A 24,711-nucleotide genomic window follows, 5' to 3' on the forward strand; every position below is an offset into this window, starting at 1 on the left:
CTCAGTTTATGCAGTCAACATGTTCCAGAAAGTTTACATAATGTAAAGCGCATCATGTTTTCAGTGCAGTAGGACAGCTCTGTTTTACACTAAGGAACCCAATGCTGACTCCTTTCTGGTATCTAGAAATATCCTGCCATGTCTAGGAAGTATCAGGAAACTAAGGGCTGCTCTAATGTCATTGGCACAAACGTTCATTAAGATGCCAAACCACATCAAGGAAGCTGGTGACTCACCATACCTGGCTTGGTACCAGCACCCTTGCAGAGCCCGCTGTCTCAGAGGGTAGGCTGGGGATCTGGAGGAGTGGGGCCCAGTCCGTGAAATCAGGGCATCCATTAGTCATGCACATGAGGTTGGGTTCTGTGGAGTCAGGGACCTTCTCCACCGGTCTCTCCCTCCACACCTCCCACCCTGGTGCCCACACCCTTGCGTGGACTGACCTAGATTCCATGGGGCAGGAGGCAAGACTAGTGTAGAGACTCCATGGGCTGGCCAGGAAGTCAGCCTGTCTGGCTTCAAATCCCATCCCCACCCCTGCCTGAGCTGTGGACAAATTCCCAAACCTCTCTGGTCCTCCATTGTACAGTGAGAGCAAATAGCAATCCTCCATCTTAGGGTTGTCATGGAAATTTAGTGAGAAGACACATTCCAGTACATAGCACAGCACCTGGCTTGCTGTGTACCTTCGCTTGGTAGTGGTCATCACTGCTGAGATTGGGAGCCTTCATCTCTGTGATGCCCCATCCCACCAAAATATAATAAGTATTTGTTTTCTGTTGCCCTGTAACAAATTATGACAAACTTCCTGATTTAAAACAACGCCCATTTATCAGCTAACAGTTCTGAGTCACAAGTCCAGACACAATGTGGCCGCTCTCTCCGCTTGCAAGGCTGAAATCAGTGTATCGGCTAATAGCATTCTCATCTGGAATCTTGAATGGGGAAGAATTCATTTCCAAGTTTTTTAGGCTTCTTGACCCAACTCAGTAGTTCCTTGTGGTTGTAGGACTGAGGTCCCCATTTCTTTGCAATCTGCCAGGTGGGGGCTGTTCTCAGCTCCTAGAGGCCACCCATATTCCTGGCCACATAACTCCTGTCTTCAAAGCTAGCAGTGGAAAATATCCCTCCCATGAAATTCCTTTCACACTTTGAATCTACGTCTCAAAAAAAAAAAAAAAAGCCAGTTCCCTACAAGGGCTCACATGATGATGTCAGGTCTATCTAGGATAATCCCTCTTCAGTTAAAATCAACTGTGCAAAATACAAGAACCTAAACGCAGGAGCCATGATTCCATCATCCACAAGTCCCAGGGACTATCCAGGGCTTATCTACAGGAGGTGGGAATCTTGGGCACACCTTAGAGTTCTGCAGCACCTTTTCAACAAGGCAGGTACTTCACGCCTGCCTTCGAGTTGGCAGCAAAAAGAGGATTTTCCCTCATTGGCATGGTCTTTTATGTTCATTTTTCATAACTGGGCTTCAGGCATTGGAGGGACCCAGCACCAGTGCTGTGTGTGGTTCAGGCCTCAAGTATTTACATCTCTAAAATGCCATCCCAGCTGTGACCTTTTCCCTGCTTCAGGGAGTGTTTGTGCTTCAGAAAGGGTTGAGTGTGGCCCTGATCTCTCTCCAGCCTCCCCAGGCATCCCTGGTCCCTCTGTCCTGGCTGTCCCCATCAGACAGCCCTGCCTGCACTGCCCGCAGGGGGTCAGGACCCAGGGTCCCACAGAGAGGAGAGCCATATCGTAAAAGATTTGAAAACGCTGAGACACTGGAGAGACAGATACTGTGGCCCAACTGCCACTGTTACCAGTGAGGCCCTCCTCTGTCTCTGAATGTCCTGCTTCCAGCTGTTCCGTGGGGAAAGCTAAGGAAAGCCTTCCCCAGACTCTCAGGGGATTAGCTTCCCCATCGAGGACACAGAAGTATACCTCAGGTTGATTCTTGTGGGTATTTCCAGTCTTGCAAGGATCGAGAGTTCCCTGCCATGAGTCTTCTGTCCTGAAATCAGTCCATTTCTCACCTGACTCTGCCACATCTTATCCATTTGCCTCACTATTACTGTTGACTAGAAAAGGGAGTTTGGTTGTGAAGCTGCCAGTTTTTGCTTTTCCCCAGAAAAGTCGATGCAGCTGTGCAGTCAGTGTGCAGCTGAGCTTTGCCTACCTTTCCAGCTGTCCCCAGCTCAGTTACTGGTGTTTGGTTTCCAGGTTCTTAGTTTAGTTCCCTTTCCCATTCTTTCACTTTCCTCGTGATACCCACCCAGGTAGAGCAGGGAGCAGCTGAAGAGATGGTGAATGAGAGCCCCAGGAATCATGCCACATCAGCGCCCAGGCCAGTGTGTTCTTCCTGTCACTCTGCAGAGTCTGGGCTGTCAAGAGCCTTGCTGGCACTTAGGTCTGAGAGCTCTTCTCTTCTCCACACCCACCTCGGTTGGTTTCTCAGGCAAAGTGCTTACATTGTTGAAATTGTTGTCAGTTTCACCTTCCTCCTCCTGCTATCCTATTTGTGTGTCTCAAGAGAAAATAATTTGCTTTTTGCAGAAGACCGCCAGTGGCTATTTTCCTTTTCTGGTACTTAGCTCACACGCCTGAAATCTTACAAGTCCTGCTGTGGTGTAACCTGGGCATACAGGTGTTGCTTCATTGATTGGCATATGAGGAAATGTGGGCGAATCTGTGTTTAACGTGCACCTAGCCAACCAGACCGGGTTCTGTGGCATCAGCGGAGGGAATGTACATTCCACCAGCCTCGTGCTAGACCAAAGTAGCCTGTGCCCAGAGTAGCGGATAGATTCCATCCTTCGTGTCAGCTTCCATCAACCACTCAAGGGCTATGTGAAAAAGGACTCTGAGGCCACCCATGTGATGGATGGATGATATCCATCACTCTCATAGGAAGGGGGCATGGAAGTCCTGGGATAATTTTTTCTTTAGTGATTTCTGCCCATTGTTTCATGCTCTTACGGCACATATGAGAGCACCCGCAAGACTAAGGAAACTTTAAGTAAATCAAGTTTTGCTTATATAGTAGAAGCAGAGCCCGTCTGTTTGCAGAAGGATTGGAGAATAGGGGTCTTCACAGCTCTAATGAATACCTTGACCACAGGTATAGGATCCTGCTGGTCAAAGCGCTGTGCATCAGTTTTTCTAGGCCTGGTAATGTGCGGAGGACAATGGTCATGACGTGTGATTTACTGATCAGAGGACTTCTGGGGCCCCACTTTCGAATGGCATTATTCAGCATTTCCCAGTGCCGCACAGGTCTTGAGCTAGTGTATTAGTGCTTTGTATGTTCACGATGGATGCACAGCATGGGCCGTAAAAGCCACACTACAGAACTGTACATAATAAGGATGTTTTTGTTGTAACCTGAATGCTGAGAACTTTTCTTCATGGCAAGGAGCCTGAAGGCACACTCAGTACAACTCATAGCATCTTCTGACCCCTTTCATCAGGAAATGGTTAGTCTGACCACCTCAAGTGGGAAGAAGATGACCACAAGTTCTTATACAAATATTTTCATTGAAATGTAGCTTTTAATGACTTGAGCCTGCGTTTCCCGATTTATTTCCTTTTCTTCATGTTTGTCAACGCAGTGAAGAGGGTAAGCAAGATCCGAGCAGAAACATTTCTTACGCAAAATTGCAAGCATGTGAAGGGGTAACGGAGCTGTCCCTTCTAGAAAAGAGAATTTTCTCCAAAACGATTCTGATTGAGTTTCGGGTTTCTGCATTTAATCATGTAACACATAACTTACTGAGTACCTGCTGTGTTTCAGGCACTGTTCTGGGCCCTGGGGATGCAATAATGAAAGAAAAACTGAAGAATAATAGCTGCTTCCAAGGAGCTTACTATTTGTTTCCTTCCATTTTTGTCATTGCTATATTGCCAGTGGCTGGCACATAGTGGGTGCTCAATAAAGAGCAATTGAATAAGCAGAAATTCTCTAACCCACTGTTTCTGTTTTATCCTTTCTGCCTCAAAGCCAGCCCTTTGTTTCATAAAATTATGTAAAAGCTGTTAAACATTTATTACAGTAGTAATACTTTTTTTAGTAGATTTTTTTCTTTTTGGATATTTGTGAGTTACGTTTTATTTGGGGCAAAGTGAAGACTGTGGCCCTGGAGGCAGCACCTTAGATAGTTCTGAGAGACTGGTCCCAGTAGATTCTTGAAAGATTTTTTTTCTTAGTTTGGTTAGATGTAAGGTTCTGTTTTCAGTAGGTTTCTGATGTAGGGTTTTGTTTTGATGGAATTGAAAGAGTAGTTTGTAGTGAGAGTTCTCAGTGGTTTTAGATTATTTACTCTGTCACAGGAATGAACTTCTCGAGAAAAAACAGCACTTTATGTCAGTTTTTTAAATTGCGTTTTTCGCCCCAGCATACCTGTTCTCCTAAGGAAGGCATTCTGGATTGCAGTGTTAACCACATGCATATAAGGAAAACAGCTCTTATACTGTTTCAAAGATATAACTATAAATTCTGTCTTCTTCATAAATCAGGATTTCTCAAGCTTCATGCATTCACATTTGGAGCCAGGTAATTCTTTGTTGTTAGAGGCTGTCCTGTCCGCCGTAGGAGGCTTTGCAGCACCCTTGGTCTCTCACCACTGGATACCAGCAGTCCTCCTTGCCCTCAAGTTGTGCAGCCAGACATGTCCCTTGGTCATGGGCCCCAAAGTCACCCACAGCTGAGAACCACTGGCCTAAATGATATGATTCTGTGATTCAGGTCACATGTCCTCCAACTACAGCAGATCAGTGGCATCCCTGAGAAAAGCACCTAGGACAAGCAGTGTGTTATTGGCCTTTGTAGAAGCTCAGGGCAACGTTCCACCATGAAAGGGTTAATATGAAGTGAGCAAGATATTTACCAGTCTTGTGAAATAACACCAACAACAAATGATGAAAATCCTTCAGCCAATCACGCCTTGGAGATACTTTGCATTTCCTATTGGAACCTTGTTAAAAATCGTATTCGTTTACCATAAGTTAGAGAGCATGTTGGACAGAGTATACTGTAAGTTAATCTGGAATGATTTACACGTAAATGTGTTCCAGATTTGGTGAGCTCAGCTCGAGCAGCAGGCGGCTTGTTTCCAAACATTTCCATTCTCAGGAACTGACATTCAGTTTAATAAGTATTTACTGAAACATGTAATGTGAGAGGACCTTAAACAGTCTGATATTGCTTCCATGACCCCAGCCGGCATGAAAGCAGTGCTCAGAAAAGTGCTCCCCCAGAGTCTCTGTGTCTGATGTGGCATACCCATTTTGGTTTGCAAGATATAGAGAGATACTAGTTCTTTCCTTGCTCCTCACCGCCTCATGTCCCTTCTGGTCCTGTACCAGCTGTACTCTCCCTGGTGGATACATGTAATTACACGTGATGTCATGTGTTTCTTATTTGGTTCTTTGTTCCCAAATGGGCCACTTTTCAGAACTTTGGCAGGAACATCCATTGCATTTTCTACCTCCCCGCCGACAGCTGGACAGGGTATTACAGGGTATTGCAGTCCAAAGTGGGGTCGTTTAACCAACTCACCTTCCATTTTTTAATCTTCCTCACTTCTCACACATGCCAGTAGATTCTAAAACACAGGGCACACTGCTGATAAAAGTTGCTGGAAGAAGGGTTGGCTTTGAGGCAGAAAGGATAAAAGAAACAGTGGGTTAGAGAATTTCTGCTCATTCAATTGCTCTTTATTGAGCACCCACTATGTGCCAGCCACTGGCAATATAGCAATGACAAAAATGGACAGGACCCTGCTTTCCTGGAACTCACAATCTACTGGGCAGTGAGACAAGTGGGAAGGCCGTGTTTTCATATGGCACAATAGATGCTGTAAAGAGAGAAACCAAGATGCCATATGAGCATTGAGGAAGAGCAGCACCCCAGCCTGGGGGATGGCGGGGAATCAGAGAAGGCTTTGCAGAGGAAGTGGTGTCTTAACTGAGACATGAAGATTATATTGTGTATCATAGAGGGAGAGGGAGAGACTTACTTCCCTGGTGATCCAGGGGTTAAGACTTCACCTTGCAATGCAGGGAGTGTGGGTTCAATCCGTGGTCAGGAAGCTAAGATCCCATACATCTCCATGGCCAAAAAAATAAAACATAAAACAGAAACAATTTGTAACAAATAAAGACTTTTTAAAAATGGTCCATATCAAAGAAAAAAACCAAAGAGGAGAGGACAAAGGGGTTCAAAGCCATGTTTCAAGGACAAACAGTGAATGGGAAGAATAGAATCTTAAGCACTGAGAAGTCAGGCATGTTTGGGTGGTAGCGTGAGAGACAGGGCTGAGAAATAAACGAAGAGGAGCCAGTGACGGACGAGCTTCAGGACTCTTATGAGAACACCTGGGTCTCGGCTGATGCTCTTTCCTGAGACCAGCACCGACATCGTAGGTTTAGTTGGAAGGAGGATGGGGTGACAGTGACTCAAGTTTTAATTCACCACTAATTCTAGAACGTGGGAATGAGCTTTTAAGTGTTTCTGAAAGATGTCAAAAGCTAATGGAAATTTTAAAAGTTAATTAGCCTGTTTAAATGATTTTCTGACTGTAGGCTATCTTGACATCCTGCGAATACACTCAGCCCTCTTAGTTTCTGCCAACTGCATTTTTTTCATCTAGTGATTATTTCTTAATTTTGATACTTATCTTATTGCTTAAAATTTACCAAATGTGTGTCTGTGAATGAGTACCCATGAATGAAGAAGTACAGTGAGCTATTTAAGGGCTATATTCTGGCTTTTCCAACACGCCTGTATTCTCTTCAGATTTCCTTTGCTGTGATGGAGGGTTTTATTCTAATGTTTTATTCTAATACTGCACAGACTCATTTTTGAGAGCATACACTATTTTTTAAGGCGATTAGAGAAAGCCAAGTTCTATTATTGGACAGCCTTTGGCAGGCATCTGATATTAGGATTGTAAGGGTACAGACCTCACATGAGGGAAGATACTGCATGGTGAACATCATGCTGTGTGTTGACCCCATCGCCCAGAGCATATGAGGAATAAATATGATGGTCAAGTTAAGGGCACTGAGATTGCTTCCAGCCGTCAACCCCAGCCTCTGCTTTCCATGGTCCTCTAGGCCTGAAATAGCACATGGCGAATTTTGTAAAAGATTCCCCTTTATAGTCAAGCAACCCAGCCACTAGGGGGCATCCAAGTTCACGTGCCTCTTTCTGTTTCTTTTCAACAGGAATTTAGATAATGGGCTGTGTGCAATGTAAGGATAAAGAAGCAACAAAACTGACGGAGGAGAGGGATGGCAGTTTGAACCAGAGCTCCGGGTACCGCTATGGTACAGACCCCACTCCTCAGCACTACCCCAGCTTCGGCGTGACCTCCATCCCGAACTACAACAACTTCCACGGGGCCGGGGGCCAAGGACTCACCGTCTTCGGGGGTGTGAACTCTTCGTCTCATACTGGGACCTTGCGAACGAGAGGAGGAACAGGTCAGGATGAAGCTGCTCTTAAATCGTTTAGCAGTTGAACATTTGTGCTCCTTTGACGTTTAAGGTTTTAATCACTCTCCAGCTCCCTGCTACCAGATGAAAGGCTCTTAAAATCACTAAAGCTTGATGGACAAATCTAGATACTGGCAACAGCGGCGCGGGGGTCCCCCAGCTGCTGCTCTGTGAGGATCCTGTGAGGGTTAACCAGGCACAACTTTCTGAGTCACTTGAGTCCAGTGGCTCTCAACCTTGGCTGGCTGGCTTGGAATAACTAGGCAGCTTTTTCAAAATACAGATACCTGAGCCCCGCCCCCACCCCCAATCCCAGATCTTTAGAATCAGAAGGTTCAGGACTGGATATGAGCGTGGATGTTTTGAGTTCTCCAGCTATGAAAGCACTCCTTCCCCACGACCCCCAGTTCAGAGTGTTTCCAGGGGAGTACCTGCCCTTTCAGCTTCCTAATTAACCTCCATCCTGCCTGTCACTTCCCAGCTGGTGGGCTCATTTGGCTATATTATTTTTTGGCAATTTGTCTTCACTGATTCTCTCTCTCTAATCCTCCCATTGTCTTCTATATGGCAGAGTTTATCGGCCCTCAAGTATTTTCATCTCTTTTGTACTTTAAAATTGAATCCTATGTATCCTTAAGGGATCTTCTCTTTTTTTTTTTTTAACTTTTCCTTCTTTTTTGCCTAGGCTGTATTTCACTGCTATGTGCATTTGCTGACTTAGCTAATACTTTGTGAAATATCTGGCGTGTGTTCTCAGACATATGTTTTCTGAAATATTTGTAAGATATCTCATGCATCCTTAATCTTCCAAAGCCTCTCCCAGTATGTGAACCATGGTAACTAGATATTTGACATAACTTGTTCCAAAACTGTCTTATTTATTATAAAAGTTTTTTAAATATATATAAAATACATCAATCCTTATGTTCTCAGTTCAGCTGGGAGCAGAGGTCCTATAAAATAGGCCGCTATACTTTTTACGTGGGGAATTGGCACTACCAAGGCCTCTCTTCCCTCTGTACCCAACAGGGTAGTATAGTTATATGCAGGGGACCTGACCCAGAGCTTTGGGCAACTAGCTACTTCTGTGCTGCCAACACTTCACACTCTTTTCAGTAGAAAAAAATATTTATGTTCATCCTTATGGTGAATGTAGCGTTCCCTTGAGAGCAGGCCTTACATGGGTGCCTGGAGGCTGAGTACACTGCCTTATCCTTCCAGTCTTCCTGGAAGGCACCTGGAGTGGAGTGGAGGGCTGAAGGAAAGAAATCATTAGGCAGTCTAGGGACGTCTGTCTCTGGAGGATGCAGGGGGGGAACAAACCAGAGGTGCACCCAGCACACACACCCCGTGCCTGCTGGGAGAAGGCGAGCGCTCTGCAGTCTTTTCCCGGGCCTGATGTGGCTCCTCATGGGGGTAAATGTGTGTCAGGTAAAGGGTGTCTGGTCAGTGCTGCAGAGCTCTGCCCATCTGAACTGTAATGTTGCTACTTGTTGCCCTTGGTTGTGGCCGTAATATAATATTAATATATGTCTCTTCCTGAAGACTCATTCCAAGTGTGCAGAGAGAAGTCCTTCAGCCCTGGGTTTTAGTCAGCTCAAATAATGCTTTCTTTCACAAAGACTGAGGCATAAACTCAGCTCTTGACTCTGGTTTCACGCGTTAATTACAACACTGCCTGATGTTATCAGTGCCGATTAGATGTAAATTTTGAGAATGAGGCTTTAGTGAAGATTTAATTTCTTGGAATTAATTTCCCCTCGTGTAATAATCTCCCCCGTTGTGATTTTGTTTTTTGTCAGGAGTGACCCTGTTTGTGGCCCTTTATGACTACGAAGCACGGACGGAAGATGACCTGAGTTTTCACAAAGGAGAAAAATTTCAAATATTGAACAGCTCGTAAGTTTGGAGCGGGAGAAGAAAGCAGGCGTGCCTTTCAGGCCGGGAAGTGATTCTAGTGTTAGGAGTCTGCACGTTTTTCCATATCTCTGAAATGCTAAGAGAGCACTTGCTCATCAATTCACTAATTCTTAGCAATTTAACTTGAGGGAAGAGTCGATGAACCAGTGTGGTATTCTATGGTGCTGTGTGTCCAGGGAGCTTTTGGGGAGCGTAGAAGCAGAGTCAGTGGTTTTGGTTTAAAGGCTGTCTCCCTCTACAAATCTACAGTTTCAGATGATTGGCATGGGGCTTGCCTGCCCATAGTACCCTCTCTCTGCCCTGAGATTTTCTTCAGATTTCACGTGTCACCCTGGCCTCATGTAAGGCTGGCAACACATTCCATTTTCAAAACTGCTAAATATTCTAATTGGTGAAGCCTGTAGAGGCATTTTGCCATAATGAAAATTTGCAGTTGACTAAGACCTTTGTGAGGTGGAAGGAGAACCGATTTGGCCCGCTTGAGAATGACGACAGTGAGTGCCTTTTCAATGTGGCCAGTAGGAACAGCCCGCTATGCAGGCAATGGGGAAATGGCAAGGGCGAGAATCACTCATTTTTCAAATCCTCCATTTAATACTTCCTTTAGGGGCTTCCCTGGTGGCTCAGAGGTTAAAGCGTCTGCCCGCAATGCGGGAGACCTGGGTTTGACCCCCGGGTTGGGAAGTTCCCCTGGAGAAGGAAATAGCAACCCACTCCAGTATTCTTGCCTGGAGAATCCCATGGACGAGGAGCCTGGTGGGCTTCAGTTCACGGAGTCGCAAAGAGTCGGACACGACTGAGCGACTTCACTTTCACTTTAGGGAGAGTAAAATATGAGTCAGATTTCCCTTCAGTTTTTAAATATAGTTTCTATTAGGTTCAGGCAAGGTGCACAGGTCAGGGCACGCCAGAAAAATTCAGGCTCAAAGGAAAATGATGTCCCATGTGTCTAAGTCAGGCTCCCTCCCCTACTCCTCAAGTTTCCTTCATGAGCGCCCCCTAGTGTCTGGGAAAAATAAGGGCGGAGAGCCGGTTAGGAAGGTCCAGTTAATCTGCCCTCTGCCTGCTGAGCAAACTGGATTGGGTGATGGTGGAAGGCCCGGACGCCTGGCACTTCTGCTCTCCCGCAGCCCTGCTCACCCTGCACATCCCAGGAAAGAGGAGTAGTCCTTGGAGCAAGGAACTCCCCCAGGCCCTGAACATTGCCTCCTTGTAAAGCCCTCCCCTCCCCTCAAACGCCCCCAACTCAGGACCACCTTTCAAGGGCAGGAATGGAATTCCTCCCATATTAGGCCGGTGACTCTTCCAGACGTCAGAAGGCACTGTGCCTCTAGTTACAGGACTTTTTTTTTGTCACCACTAACAGGGGGGTGGATGGGATTTTTTTTTTTAACTTTTTATTTAAATTACGTATGGTCAAGTGCACAGATCAAAAGTGTGCCTGGTGGTGCTTGCACAATAACACCGCTCAACTGGAAAATAGTTCAGGTGGTACCTTGTATGTCATACGTATTTTACCACAGTTTTTTAAAGGTGCACCTTTCGCAGAATTTTCACAAACCAAGCATACCTATGTAACGTGTACTGGGATCAAGAAGAACATTACCTGCCCACCCCGTCCCCCAGCCCTCCTCCTGTAGCCACGGGAATTTTTCTTTAACTAGTGAACAGCTGCTATTTGTTGAGGGCTCTTAGGTGCCAGCCACGTGCTAAGTTGCAGACGTTCTCATTTGCCCTTCACAGCAACTGAGGTGCGTCTCGTAGTCATCTTTTGACATAGGAGGAGCCAGAGGCTCAGGTTAGAGAGCAGCCCAGGTACGTGGAGCTAGCAGGTGGCAGAGCCAAGGGATGTGGGGATGGCATACTGAGTGCAGTGTCAGGTTCGGGGCTGGAAAGGCCCAAGTCAGGAAACTGAACCATTGGAGTTACATACAGGTTTGAGGGGAAGTGGGGGAGGGGGCATTTGGCTTTGATCTCTTCTGATTTCTGATTCCTTGTTGTTAATTCGATGCTCAGATGAATGCTTCTTGTCAGAGGCTGCTAATTTCAAATTCTGAAATACCACCCTCCTTCCCCTCCCTATTTTATTCAGTATTTCCTAAATGCCAGGATTGGTTAGAACTTTTCAATTCATTTGTAACTTCTAAAAGGTAAGAATTCAGAAATATAGGAAGTACCTTAAGTGACTCTCTTAGGTTTTCCCCACACTGCGCACGGGTCTACACATCCGGTTTGCAGGGCACTTGGAAAGCCAGTCGTTGCCAAAATCTAATTTGTGACTTCCTCCTTTGTTAAGCTGGGTCAGATCTGGAATGGCTTCTGATTGGAATTTTGGAGAAACACTCAAGGAAGATCCGATCTACCTCAATCTATATTTCGTGATTTGCATGCGTGGTCTTTAATGTTTACAGAAGGCATTTGAGGCTCTGACCCCATTCCCTTAGAAGACAATATTACAAAGGATTTTTTCCCCCTTTAATGTTCTTCCTTCTTGCCAGTGGAATTTCTCATCCTACGTGCCATTTAAATGCCCTTTTTCAAGGTTATGGAGCGTTGAAAATAAAGTTTTTGTAACAAACACAATATGCTGAAGTCAAGGGTAATAACAGGGAAGGGAAGATGGTGACGGAAGAACAAAGCAATAATGCAGAACCAGATGGCGTGCATCTCCCTCCCCTTCCCCAGCCTCTCCTGGGGCCCTGGCTCCCATCCCTTGAAAGACAGGGAGGGACAGGGCTGTGTTCTCCCTGGGGCAGCTGCCACACCTCCCAGCGTGGGTCCTCCCACTCCTTTCCCTGTCCCGAGGCAGAATCTGAAGGCCTCCGGGCAGGCTTTCGTGTTTTAAGGTGCAGTGTAAACCGTGCGATGTGCTTGTGTGGCTGTGCCCCTGGCCCGAGCTGGTGGCACTGCCCCCCACCACCGGGAGGAGAGGCCCCTCCCTGACCGGTGTAGGTGCTCAGTGCAGGGTGTTAGGACATTACTAAACTTGATCCGTTTTTTAATATAGAATTCACCTGTTTTATTCCTATTTTTGCATGTCATGACTACTGCTGTACCACCAGAAACAGCAATTCTAAAATACAACCAATGTTTTACAGAGTGGAACAGTGCTCGTGGCCTAGGGTGCTGTCAATAGTTGTGTCCAACTCTTTGCAACCCCACGGACTGTAGCCCGCCAGGCTCCTCTGTCCATGGAATTTTCCAGGCAAGAATACTGGAGTGGGTTGCCGTTTCCTCCTCCAGGGGATCTTTCCCAACCCAGGGATCAAACCCACTTCTGCATTGGCAGGTGGATTCTTTGTTACTGACCCTCCTGGGAAGCCCCCATGGCCTACAGTAGTGACTCCTTTAAAGTTCTTTTCATTGTAATAAGAAGAAATCTGGTTTAGAGCCCATGTAAGCTTTTGACCAAACTGTTATGGATATGCCCTGTGAGAGTAAGATGGGTGGTGACCAAATTTAGAAAGAATCCAGCATTTATAATAATAATGCGCCAAAGCTCCATAGATCAAGGCTGACTTCTGTGTGCAAATGTCATTTCCTGGCTCCATCGGGGCTCCAAACTCCCAGCTCCTGGGACCACAAGCCCTCTGAGCAGCTCTGGAGAATGGGAAGAGGCTCTTTTAATATGCGTTTAAACTAGAGCAAGAGGGGAAGCTGTGATGGAAATTTCTGTTCTAAACCAGAGCCAAGGCTTAAATCATGTATTTGAATCAGAGCAAGATAACAGTTGAAGAAAAATCTCACCAACTCTTAAATTAATGAAATAACTGGACTGTAAGAACTGTTTAAAGAAATGCAATTTTAATAATACTAATTACTCATGGTAACTCAAAGAAAGAAAAAGTAACCTAGTAAAGATCCTGTTTTCCTAAATCAAGCTGAATAATTTGTATGGAGTATGTTATTTACTTGTAAGTGAATTGGGCTTCCAGTGTATTAAAACGTGATTCATTCATCTGCTCAGAAGGGTCCTTTTGCTATCTTGAGTCTACACCAGCCTGTCTGGGCACAACATGTGAGTTACTACATTGTGTCCTTGTCATCTCCTGTGGTGGGGAAAGTGACCCTAGATGGCCTCGAAAAGAGAAAAGGATTTTATCTTTCTCAGCTTCTCGAGTAACTGAAAACCTTTGTGAGATTAATAGAGTCGTTCAAGAGAAAATCATGAATTCCTAATACATGACTTTAGAATGATCTGATAGTTGGATTCTAATCAGTGCTAAACTATTTAGATGCCAAAACCAAAATGAGATAGTTAATGCTCGATTTGAAATGGAAAGAACTTGATCACCTGGGTAAGGCTGGGCTTGTCACAACTTGGAGCAAAGTATATTGGTTTCCTGTCCCAGATGACATTTCCATGTACCTGAAAATTGATAGTATCGACTTTTTTTTTTTTCTAAATTCAAATCAATTAGAACTAACTCAATGAAGGTTATTTTACAGTAAAAAATAAATAAGCCTCTGCTGCAAGTACTTAATATTTTCCTTACTGTTTGGGAGATTTCCCAGGTGTGTGTGTGGTGGGAAGCACAGAGAAAGAGAAGAAAGCCTGGAAGTGATATGTACTGTTATTTTCTATAATGAAATGTCTCCATCTAGTGGAAGTTCAGAGCGGTAACTGTCACCGCATTAAAATGATAATGGCTCCAAAGCAGTCCTTAAACACGTGCAGTGTGCAAAGAAAAAAATAAACTTCCACATATGTTCTTAGAGGATGTCCTTACAACTGCACGCATTTCCCTTGACAGATGTAGAAATGAAACCAATACAAACTGTTACAATGTTAACATTTGTAATGTCATAATTTGAACCTGAAAGGCAGAGGGACAAGCTCGGGGAGCTGCACAGGGTAGATTCCACACAGCCAGCATCAGTCTAGTTCTTAAGTTGGGTGGTGGGTTCACAGGTGTTCACAGGTGTACCTGTAGTCTTTGGGATGCATAAATTACTCCTTGAACTAAATTTAAAATTATTAATAAAGGAATTTCTGGGTGCAACTATCTCCGTCTTTTGATTGCTTTGTTTAAATTTAATAGAGTAATGAAAGACTGAAACACTAGTTCGAACATCAGTTTTTTAAAGGCTTTGCCAGCACCCTGTTTGCTTGTGAGCCTTTCTGTGTGGCTTGTGCCACCTGACACTTCCCACAGCTGCACCTGTAGCACCGATGGGCTTGTCACCGTCTGTCTGTCATTGTGTGAAATCCTGTCTGGAGTGGCTGCTCATCATCACCTTGCTCAGGGTCAGGCTTTAGACGTTGGGTCACAGAGTGAGGCTTGCGTTTAACACAGAGGCTGGTCATCCTCCACCTAATTGCATCCATCTGGGGAGGATCCTGACCAGGGTCCGGAGCCAACATTTCTCTTCCCTGTCGGAGGGCTTTGACACACAGGTCAGTGAAAAAGTTATTTCAAACAAACAAAAAAACAGCCTGGAATTGCCCTTGCTTCCTCCAAGGACCAAAAAAGGCAAGAGAGAAGGTGCTGGGCATCTGGTGATCAAAAGTCTAGGAGGCCTCCATCTGCTCAGGGGCAGTTGGGTCCTCCCTTGCTCCTCCCGCTCTTGACCACGGTCCGGTGGAGGACTCTGTGACACCGTCCATGTCAGAGCTACAGCCCCACATACACACTGACCTTTGTTGATGGAGGCGGAGGCGCACACTCTGCTCCCCCCGTGCTCTGTGTCACGTGCAGCTGTGTGAGTCTGATCGTATGAACTCTGACCATTCCATTTATTCATCTGTTTCAAGCTGAGTCGTGTTTCACGTCCCCCTTTCCGTCCGTCTGTCCACAGCATGGACCGCCCGACAGATGAGGCCGTGCTGTGGCTGAGACACCGGGCTGAAGTGCTGAGACTAAGACTCTCAGCCTCTTAGCGAGGCCTTTTCCTCCCCCTGCACTTGCGCCCACACAGCTGCACCCACCCTTCCTCCCCTGCCCCCCAGACTCGGGCCAGTGCTGTCAATACCTGATGCAATAACCTCAGAGTGAAAATGTATGAGCAAGTTATAACCCACTGTAAGCTTTATTCTTCTACCCATTTTCTTGAAAGCAAACAAGGCAGATATTCAGAGGGCCTGCATCCTTTATTGGGCCTCCTGACAGGCCGCCTTTCTGAAATCATATATAACTATGAAGGGCTTCCCAGGTGATACACTGGTAAAGAATTCACCTGCCAATTCAGGAGACTCAAGAGATACAGGTTCGAGCCCTGGGTCAGGAAGATCCCCTGAAGTAGAAAATGGCAAGCCACTCCAGTACTCTTGCCTGGAGAATCCCATGGACAGAGGAGCCTGGCGGGCTACAGCCCATAGGGTCACAAAGAGTCAGACATCACTGAGCAACTAAACACATAGACACACACATGCAACTACAGTGTCTGCCAGCTGTCTGTCTGTCCCCTTCTCCCTTTTTCCTTTCTTTCTTTCAAATCATTTACCAGCTGACAAAATAACGTTAAAGCCAGTGGCCTGCATAGAGGTACCAGGACGCTGGGGATGAAGTAGAGACTGTTAGCCAAATTAGCACAATCAGTGCATCCTGTATTTTCTCCCAGCTTCATTGAGATATAATTGGAAATATGACATTGTATAAGTTTAAGGTGTGCAATATGATGGGTTGACAGATGTATGTTGTGAAATGTTTACTACAAGAAGGTTGGTTAACACATCCCTCACTTCACATAATTACGATTTTGTTGTTGGTACAATGTTTTCCTTAAGTAGGCAGTGATTGAGTTCCCTTCCCCTCCAAGTTGGAGACACTTACCAAGCCAAAGGGACTTCCTGGGCGGTGCTAGTGGCCAAAAAAAAAAAAAAAAAACACCTGCCTGCCAGCGCAGGAGACATAAGCCACAGAGGTTCGATCCCTGCATCAGGAAGATCCCCTGGAGTAGGAAATGGCAACCCACTCCAGCATTCTTGCCTGGAGAGTCCCATGAAGCCTGGTAGGCTACAGTCCATAGGGTTGCAAAGAGTCGGACACAACTGAAATAACTTAGCACGCACCAAGCCAAATGCCCTCTTCCCCATCAGTGCTCCCTCATGAAGGGTCATACATTCTGAATTCATAAACAAAGCGAGAGGTGACAGACAAAGCTGGACTCCTCTCCCAGCTAATGTGGATTGCACGCATTTGATCCTCTCAGGAAGCTGTGTGGGAGTTGTTTGGAAAAATCAGGTAGTAGAATGACTAGAAGGTAGTCATATGCTCCCACTACACCGAGTCTGTGACTGCAGAACACTGAACTGGTGGACATATTCACTTCCTTTTCTCTTTTTTTTTTTCCTCCAGGGAAGGAGATTGGTGGGAAGCGCGCTCCCTGACAACTGGAGAGACAGGTTACATTCCCAGCAATTATGTGGCTCCAGTTGACTCCATCCAGGCAGAAGAGTACGTTTTGCTGTTTTCTCTTAACTACTTGCTTTTCCAAGTTAGTTGCCCTGATAAATTCATTAACCTTGTGCAAGAGGAAGAAGCAGTTCCCTGGAGCCATTAAGCGGGGAGCGGATATGGCGGTGCTGTGACCTTCGGGCCCTATGCCGTGGTTTTTGCCCCATTGCGTAATGCTTGTACCCTGATTAACTTAATGTTTTTCTTAAAGCCTGCTTACATTTTTAAAAACATTTATCTCGAGAAGAAACTTTATAGTAGCACCTCAAATGAAAACCCAGTATTACTTGCCATATATAGAAATAAGCGTAAGAACGTGATGAAATTCTACCTAGAGCCTGCATTACTGGCCACTCCAGGATCTGAGCCTGCAGTCTGCTGAGGAAAAGAGGGGAGGGGAAGGAAGAAAGGAGGGATGGAGACAGAGAGAAAGGGAGGTGTAAGTAATCGTTCAAGATCAATTTGAGATTTTTCTCCTCAGCGTACACAGGTGTTAAAGGGGTGCTGGAAAGGCATACCGTTCACACCCCAGGTAGGAATAACTCACGTGCAGTGTGTCCTGCCACTCAGCAAGCCCCGTGCTCATGCGCTTCAAATGGCCCTTTGCTTTGACATGGAGTCTCAGGTGGCTTCTTTCTTAACAAATCGTGACTAGCAGTTAGTGCAAGAGTTTCACTGATAGCGGTTTCAGAAGATGGTCGATGGGCTGAGGGAATATCCCAGAAGGAGTGACCCTAGTTCCTCCTCCTGGCCTGCGGGGATTCGTGGGCATTTCCAAAGCTGAGAGCTGTCAGGATGGCTCGTGTGGCGGCCCTCCCCTCTGAACTGAGGGCGAGGGAGGTGGATCAGGATCTCCCGAACGCGGGAGCCGAGCCTTGCCCCACCGCCCACCACACTGCCCCGATACCTAGGGGACCCGCCTCTGCTGCTGGAGGCAGTTCTGACTTTCCAGCAAGGTTGCTGAGAAGAGTCGGCCCTGGAGTCCACGCTTAGGCTCTGATGTTTAACATGGCCGGCGCTTATGTCAGCACTGCAGGGACAGTTAGACTCCCCTGTGGGATGGCTTGCTTGTCTTTAATTCCCCTGTATCTCCTCTAGGAAGATCTGTTCTGTTTTCCACTGTTGAAGACTCAGTGACTCTGAGCTCCTTTTTGCTCTCAGTGAGTGTGTTTCATCATCAGTGAATAAAGGAATCTGCCCTGAATCATTATTTTAGGGCAGGTTTGCAAACATCTCTGTGTTCTTTCAGAATAAAAGATGCCACCAAAATATACCATTACTTTGACTGAACTGGGAACCTACCCAATATACATTTAAGTTATGTTTGTAACAGTTCTTTAAAGAAGAAAATAACATTTAAAAAATAATACCCATGGTTTTACATGTGCGGTTTATTACCATTATCTTAAAATACGATTGCCTTAGTACACTCTATTGTTCTAATGGTTCCATATTCACCACTGTTCATGTTTACACTGCATTTTAATTGGGTTATTGATACAAATCTGGAAAATCATTTCCCACAAATCATTGGTGTAGTTCCTTTTATAGCCCCTAGCACAAGGTTAGGATTGTTGCAGTCTTGTGCCTTTAAAAGTCACAAAAGAGCTGGCATGCAGTGTGTCTTTTCTTATCTTCAGGGAAGCTCGCTCATTCACAAAAGAACTTGACAGTGAACACATAATAGCTGTGTTCATGTATAATGAATTGAAACTTCATTTTAGAAACTGGATCCTTTCACAGTCAAACATTCTAAAAATTGTCCCTGTGCACAGATTCCAATGGAGTGCCACCAAGTTCTCCCTGGGGGCTCTAGAAGCACCTGCTGCTCACCCAGCATCTAGTGCGGAAACATTACCCAATTGTCAGGCTGGGCTTACGGCTGGAGAGTATGGGGGGAGGTGCAAGATGAAGAAGGAAGGCCAGGAGGCGACTTGATGCAACGCTTCCTGAAGTGGCACGGGAGTGATATTACAGGGAGAGGAGGAACACATCTGTGACACCGAGCCGTTTTTAAGGCTGAGCTGGTTGACTGTGCATAGTAACGTGGGCCTGCCGCTGTGCCAGAGGTCACGTGTGGCAGGTCGCAGCACCACCACTCAGCAGATGCCTCTTACCAGGTCCTTCCTGCTGCTGAGCAGGAAGACAAGAGTCACAGGCATCCAGGGACAGCAGTCGTCTCAAATTAGGGATAGTCTTGACCTCTTTCTTTCAGAGTTCCTATAGGTAGGAAGCTACTGAAATACTGTTAAGCCATTCCAATGGGCTTTTTTTTTTTAATGCTTGATTAATGATCTTTATGTACACTAAGACTGTGTTTTGTTATTTGCCAAGGGTTGTAATAATGCTCAAAAATCCAGGGTCTTGTAGAAGCTCATGGGCAGGGTGTCCTGCAGCTGCCATTTCAAAACAAGGTCTGGGGTTTTTCCTTTTTGTTCATGCAGGCGATACTTGCAACACAAACCCACCGGTTTCCCATCATCTCTGGAAGGAAGGAAAATAACCTGCGATTCAAATCTGATTGTTTTTCAGGCGTGAAAGGGGTGGATTAGGGATGGAATCAGGAATAGATTGAAAGGGAGCTAGATGAAGCTAGGAAAAACACACGGGGGAGGCTGAGGAGGGACTTGGAGGTGACGAGGAAGCACGGGCACTGTTCCACTTCGGCAGATGATCGGCAGACAATGTCTCCTTCCCTTGATCTCATTTACAGGTGGTACTTTGGAAAACTCGGCCGGAAAGATGCTGAGCGACAGCTTTTGTCCTTTGGAAACCCACGGGGTACCTTTCTTATCCGTGAGAGTGAAACCACCAAAGGTAAGAGAACGAGTTGAAGGCGTTGGCTTGTCATTCAAATCTGTGGATTAGTCAGAGGGGATGAAAGGCTTATCTCTAATGTACAAGGATTTTTAAATGGCACATATCCTCTCTGCCTCGCTAGCAGAGTCCTATTTTCAGTTTCCCCTCCAGGCTCTAGAACTGCAGACAGTTCGGAAAGGACTACAGAGGCTGGAAACCAAGGCCTTCCTCCCGAAACAGGGGCTGGGCTGCTTCTCCCCTCCAGGCACACAGGATCACAGAGCGTTCAGAAGTCCTTTAGAATTAGGATTTTCTGAAACTCTTAGTTCCTCAGGCGCCCATCACACAGGTTGTTTTGTTTTTCATTTCTTTTGTTTTTTTTTCCACAACTGAGGACTTCTTTTCCTCCATTTGCTTCTCATTATTTAACAACTCATTAGAGGAGCTAGGCCAAGGAAAAAGCAGTGGCCTTCTAGCTTGAACAACCAGACTCCTGGTTATCTGCTCCTGTGAAAAGTGTTGTGAAGCAAGAATTGGAAGCTCCGTTCTAGAGAAACAGCCCTTAGATTTCTTTCAGTACACACCGCCCCTGACTTGGTGATGCTCCATGGATAACCCAGACTAGGACAGCAGTCTCGGCCCTGAGCATCTGCGCTTCTCTTCTCTTGCCCTGGGGGAGCTGGGTCTACACCGAGTTCACCAGTACAAGTATACTGAATAGACTTCTCGTAGGAAAAAAAAATCCAGGGAGCTTTCATTCCCAACGGTAGAATCATTTTATTACTAATGTCTTCTGACATTAGCAGGAAAAAATTATTTTCTTCCTATGTTGCTGAATGGATGTGTGTGTGTGGTGTGTATGTCTCCTCTTGATAATTATCAATCAGAATACTCTTAAGTAAATGAGTCCCCCAAAAAGAAATTGGCATTCAAAATGATTGGAGCTGCTGATGCTTTGCACGTCTCCCAGGTGCCTATTCACTTTCTATCCGTGACTGGGATGATATGAAAGGAGACCATGTCAAACATTATAAAATTCGCAAACTTGACAACGGTGGATACTATATTACCACCCGGGCCCAATTTGAAACCCTTCAGCAGCTTGTACAACATTACTCAGGTAAGGTGAATTCTAACTGGCTACTAACCATTTGGATGCTGGAGGGAGGGAGTGAGGAAAGAGTGGGAAAAGGGAAAGTGGTACAGCAAATATATCGAAAGGCACTAGGAAAATAGTCTTCTTTGCTAGGCTCTCAAGATGAGGCTTGGCCGAATAGGTTCTCACTATTTTTACCTTCACAGTTATTGTTGGTTCCATATGTTTGTCAAAATACAGACCATTCTCGTTCCCCAACTAGAAAGCAATAGGTTAAATTCTAAAAGCTGTTTGTTTTTTCGTCTTCGTCTTTAAATCCTTGGAAGTTATCGCTTCCTGCTCCCCTGCAGTATATATAGTTTGGAAGCTGTGAAAGGAAGAAGGTGCTGTCTTTGGGGGAACTCCATCCATGGGGCCTTCTAGAGGGGGTGGGTGTTCCTACCATCACTTCCCTCTCAGCAGGAAGGGCTGCGCACGCATACACTAGATGACTTTCGCCATCCATTTCTCATTCCTACTTCCCCACCAATGCTTCCGTTTACTAACTAGACTTAGATGTATATGACCCACAGCTCCTAGAGCTGTTACAGCTATTGTATTAAATTAAACTTTTAAGTAGTAGATCAATCTCTGTCCTAACACCCAGACATCACCATCAGTCTGTTGTTCCTAGAAACATATAATTATTAGGTGTTTAGGTGTGTGATTTGTACATTTTATTAAAGAGGGTGATTGTACATGCAGTTGTTAAAATGACTGCTTTCTTTCCTAGATTAGCAAGTCAACCCCACTATATCAATATATACACACCAGTGGATAGACATATGCATGTCCACATAGAGGTCTATAACCCAATAGTTTTTATGTGACCCATATGTACATTTTTTGTTATTCTTTAGGATAATGACAAGACTCCAAAATACTACATGGCTTGACTTCCACTATTGCCCTATGCTCATTCATTTAAAAATATGTGTGTATAATTGTTTAGCACCAAAAAAGGCACTTGAAAATGGCACTAAGAAATATCTGTCTATTGATCCTGGGCACTAAAGAGCAAATGAAAAAACATTAACAACACTTGCCAAGCTTGTTGATTAGGGGAGGGGGTCACTTTCATTGGTGTGGATTCTAATGAAATACTTAGGAGAAATGAAGCAAAATATCTCCCTGAGATTAAAGGACGTGCTCAAAATACCCGCATGTGGTAAGGATCTCTCAAATGCCTAAATATATTTCATTACAGCCAGACGTCAGCTGGATCCCCAGGGCTTGGATCGTTTGAAAATATTGTGTTGGAAAGGGCACCTTAATAACATCATAAAGCTGGAAGGAGAGAAGGGATGTGAGGAGCGATAGACACTTTTTAATCTCAAAAAAAAAAAAAAAATCCATCTCGAGACAGATTTGTTTTTATATTGGCTTCTCCCCTTGCCTCTTTCTCTCCCTCACACAATAAAATGCCTTTGAAATATTGACACATAAATAATTTCCTGCCTAAATGTCTGAGAACCTGATTCTGTCAAAAAGAAAGGAATAAAAAGGAACTTGCAGCTGGTTCCCGGAGCAAAAGCGACAGCACTGCATTCTGTGTCCCTGGAGCAGAGGGGCCTCCGTTGGGGCGTGGCCAGCTCAGGCCAGGCTCTCTGCAGCTTTCGTCACTGCCTGAGTCCCTGTCCATTGTCAACGTTCTCACCTGACCGATGTTTAGCTTGGCATTTAGACAATTTCCCCTTAGCACTGCTGCAGTCTAAAAGACTTTAAAGAGAGAGAGAAGAAAAGGGAAAAATCCTCCAAATAACCGATAAGTGATAATGACTTTTTTCCTTCCTCTTTTTCATAGGAAATAGAGTTCTCTCACATCCTTGAGTTTCTGCAAATTTCAGTTCCCATTCTTTCTCCTTTCAAGCCAGACTCCTAAATTATACATCGGAGACTGTTATAAAGATTTTTTTTTTTTAATGGAAGATTTCAAAGACGCAAGAGTAGCTGACTGGCAGAATAGAGTCAGTTCAAATTGTCAGAGAAATCACTAGAGAAATAGGACCTCTTTTTTCCCTCGCCAGGTGTAATCTCCAGCCTTACTAGTTTATAATAGTCTGGCGTTCTGTACGAGAAGCCTGTACCGAAGCTACAATTTTAAGTATATTCATAGCAAAGAGAGTCCCCACGCCCTTGATATGAGACAGCAGCAAAAGACAGTTGTGCTGACGTTCTGTGGTTCAGATGTACCTTTTGAAATCAGTCGAGGTTATCTGCAGAGTTTCAGAAGACATGTTATTAGCACGCTGGGCTGAAAACATTTTTCTTATTTCGTAAGCACAGACACCAGAGCAGCCTGAACCTGTATCTGTGTATAGACTATACTAGACCTGGGTGTACGCAGTCATCGAAATCCAAAACGTCTTCTGTTCTGCCTCCAGCGAGCACATTTCAGTGTGTGGCGTCTAATCTTCCAACACGTGTGTAGTTCTCTGCTGACACAGCACTGTTCTGAGTAACACTGTGCGCGGGCTGGGTTTGTGCCCCTGTAAGTGTTGTTTCACGTGTTTGCTTTTCTCTTCCTCTCCCGCCGCTGTCCTCGCTCCGTCAGAGAGAGCCGCAGGCCTCTGCTGCCGCCTAGTAGTTCCCTGTCACAAAGGGATGCCACGGCTTACCGATCTGTCTGTCAAAACCAAAGATGTCTGGGAAATCCCTCGAGAATCCCTGCAGTTGATCAAGAGACTGGGAAATGGGCAGTTTGGGGAAGTATGGATGGGTATGCCAAGCCTCAATTACTCTATTACTAGCTTTCTCGTTTGGGGAAGTCCCAAACATCAAAGATGGAAGGTGAAAATAAAGACTTTTTGGCCAGGAAGAGAATATGAATTACAAATAATTTGGATTTTGATTTCTGAATTCTGGTTAAGATTGGCAGATGGCTCAAATGATACTATTATATGAGCCTCAATTCATAAACCAGGAAATGGTACAAGGAATATTCTAGCCTGCACCAAATGCCTTCATTTCCAACTGCAAATGTTGGCAGAATGAACAGTGTCGCCCTAAAGGGCCCGTCACCTCCCATCTTTTCTAGTGCATGCATGACTATGGATTATAAGGACTGTGTTTTCTTTATTAATTCCCTTTCCTGTAGAGAAAGCTGATGGTTTGTGTTTTAACTTAACTGTGATTGCATCGAGTTGTACCCCACAAACTTCTGGATTGTCTAAAGATGCTTGGGAAGTTGCACGTGATTCCCTGAATCTGGAGAAGAAGCTGGGTCAGGGGTGTTTCGCTGAAGTGTGGCTTGGTAAGGCAGAGGGTACATTTCGTTTTGGCTGCATCTCAAAGCCAGCTAAAAGGCGATTTTGAGCAAACACACACACACAGCTGGTGGGACCAAGATGCTTGACCTGGATGGCTAGATGGCTACAGGCCATTCAGGTTATTCCCTTCCATCCTGCTTCATGTGGTTAATTAAGGCACACAGAACAGAAAACCAGTACAGTAAGAATGATGTTTCCTCTTCCTAAGACGTGGGAAGGTAAGATTCTACAGATGGGCTAATGTAGGAAAAGACCATGGGCTTTTTTCCTCAGTAGCCTGGATTTGAATCTTTTCCAGCTGATTAACCATGGGCATGGGGCTTGTTTCATCTCTTTGAACCTCAGTTACCTCATCTGTAAAACTGAAATAATACCTACTTCATAGGATTACCTTGAGGGTGATATGGCATAGTATATCTCCATGGCAAACGGCAGGTACTCAGTAGACACGCGTTCTTGTCTCTTAATTTGGTTCTCTTTGGCCAGGCCAACTTCTCTGGCCTTCCCCACTGCTTTAAAACACCCAGAAACATCTGTCAATAAGGCCATGCTGCTGCTTATGGAATCCCGCTTCTTACTTTCCTAGATGCAATTGAAAGCAACATTACTCAAAAGCAAAAGCATAGGTTGGTACCTGTTGATTTGTGTGGGTGTAGGTACTTAGGTGTGATCTGCATTAAAAGGTTTAATGCAGTTAAAGCAC

The 24,711-nt window shown here is 45.2% G+C and overlaps 1 protein-coding gene across 3 annotated transcripts in view; it reads left to right on the forward strand.

Moving 5' to 3' along the window:
- Positions 1 to 24,711, forward strand: part of FYN (FYN proto-oncogene, Src family tyrosine kinase) — a 217,264-nt gene that overhangs the window by 155,515 nt on the left and 37,038 nt on the right. For 2 of the 3 annotated variants that reach the window (XM_018053054.1, XM_018053055.1), the window contains 6 exons: positions 7,219 to 7,476; positions 9,291 to 9,387; positions 16,707 to 16,805; positions 19,519 to 19,622; positions 20,575 to 20,724; positions 23,294 to 23,458. In XM_018053054.1, coding sequence (XP_017908543.1) covers positions 7,230 to 7,476; positions 9,291 to 9,387; positions 16,707 to 16,805; positions 19,519 to 19,622; positions 20,575 to 20,724; positions 23,294 to 23,458 — 862 coding nt within the window. In that variant the 5' untranslated portion in view covers positions 7,219 to 7,229. Of the gene's footprint in view, positions 1 to 7,218; positions 7,477 to 9,290; positions 9,388 to 16,706; positions 16,806 to 19,518; positions 19,623 to 20,574; positions 20,725 to 23,293; positions 23,459 to 23,836; positions 23,993 to 24,711 lie in introns of all 3 variants that reach the window. The other variant, XM_018053056.1, reaches the window with a different exon arrangement.

Source organism: Capra hircus, chromosome 9, assembly GCF_001704415.2.
Source record: "Capra hircus breed San Clemente chromosome 9, ASM170441v1, whole genome shotgun sequence".
Classification (NCBI taxonomy): domain Eukaryota; kingdom Metazoa; phylum Chordata; class Mammalia; order Artiodactyla; family Bovidae; genus Capra; species Capra hircus.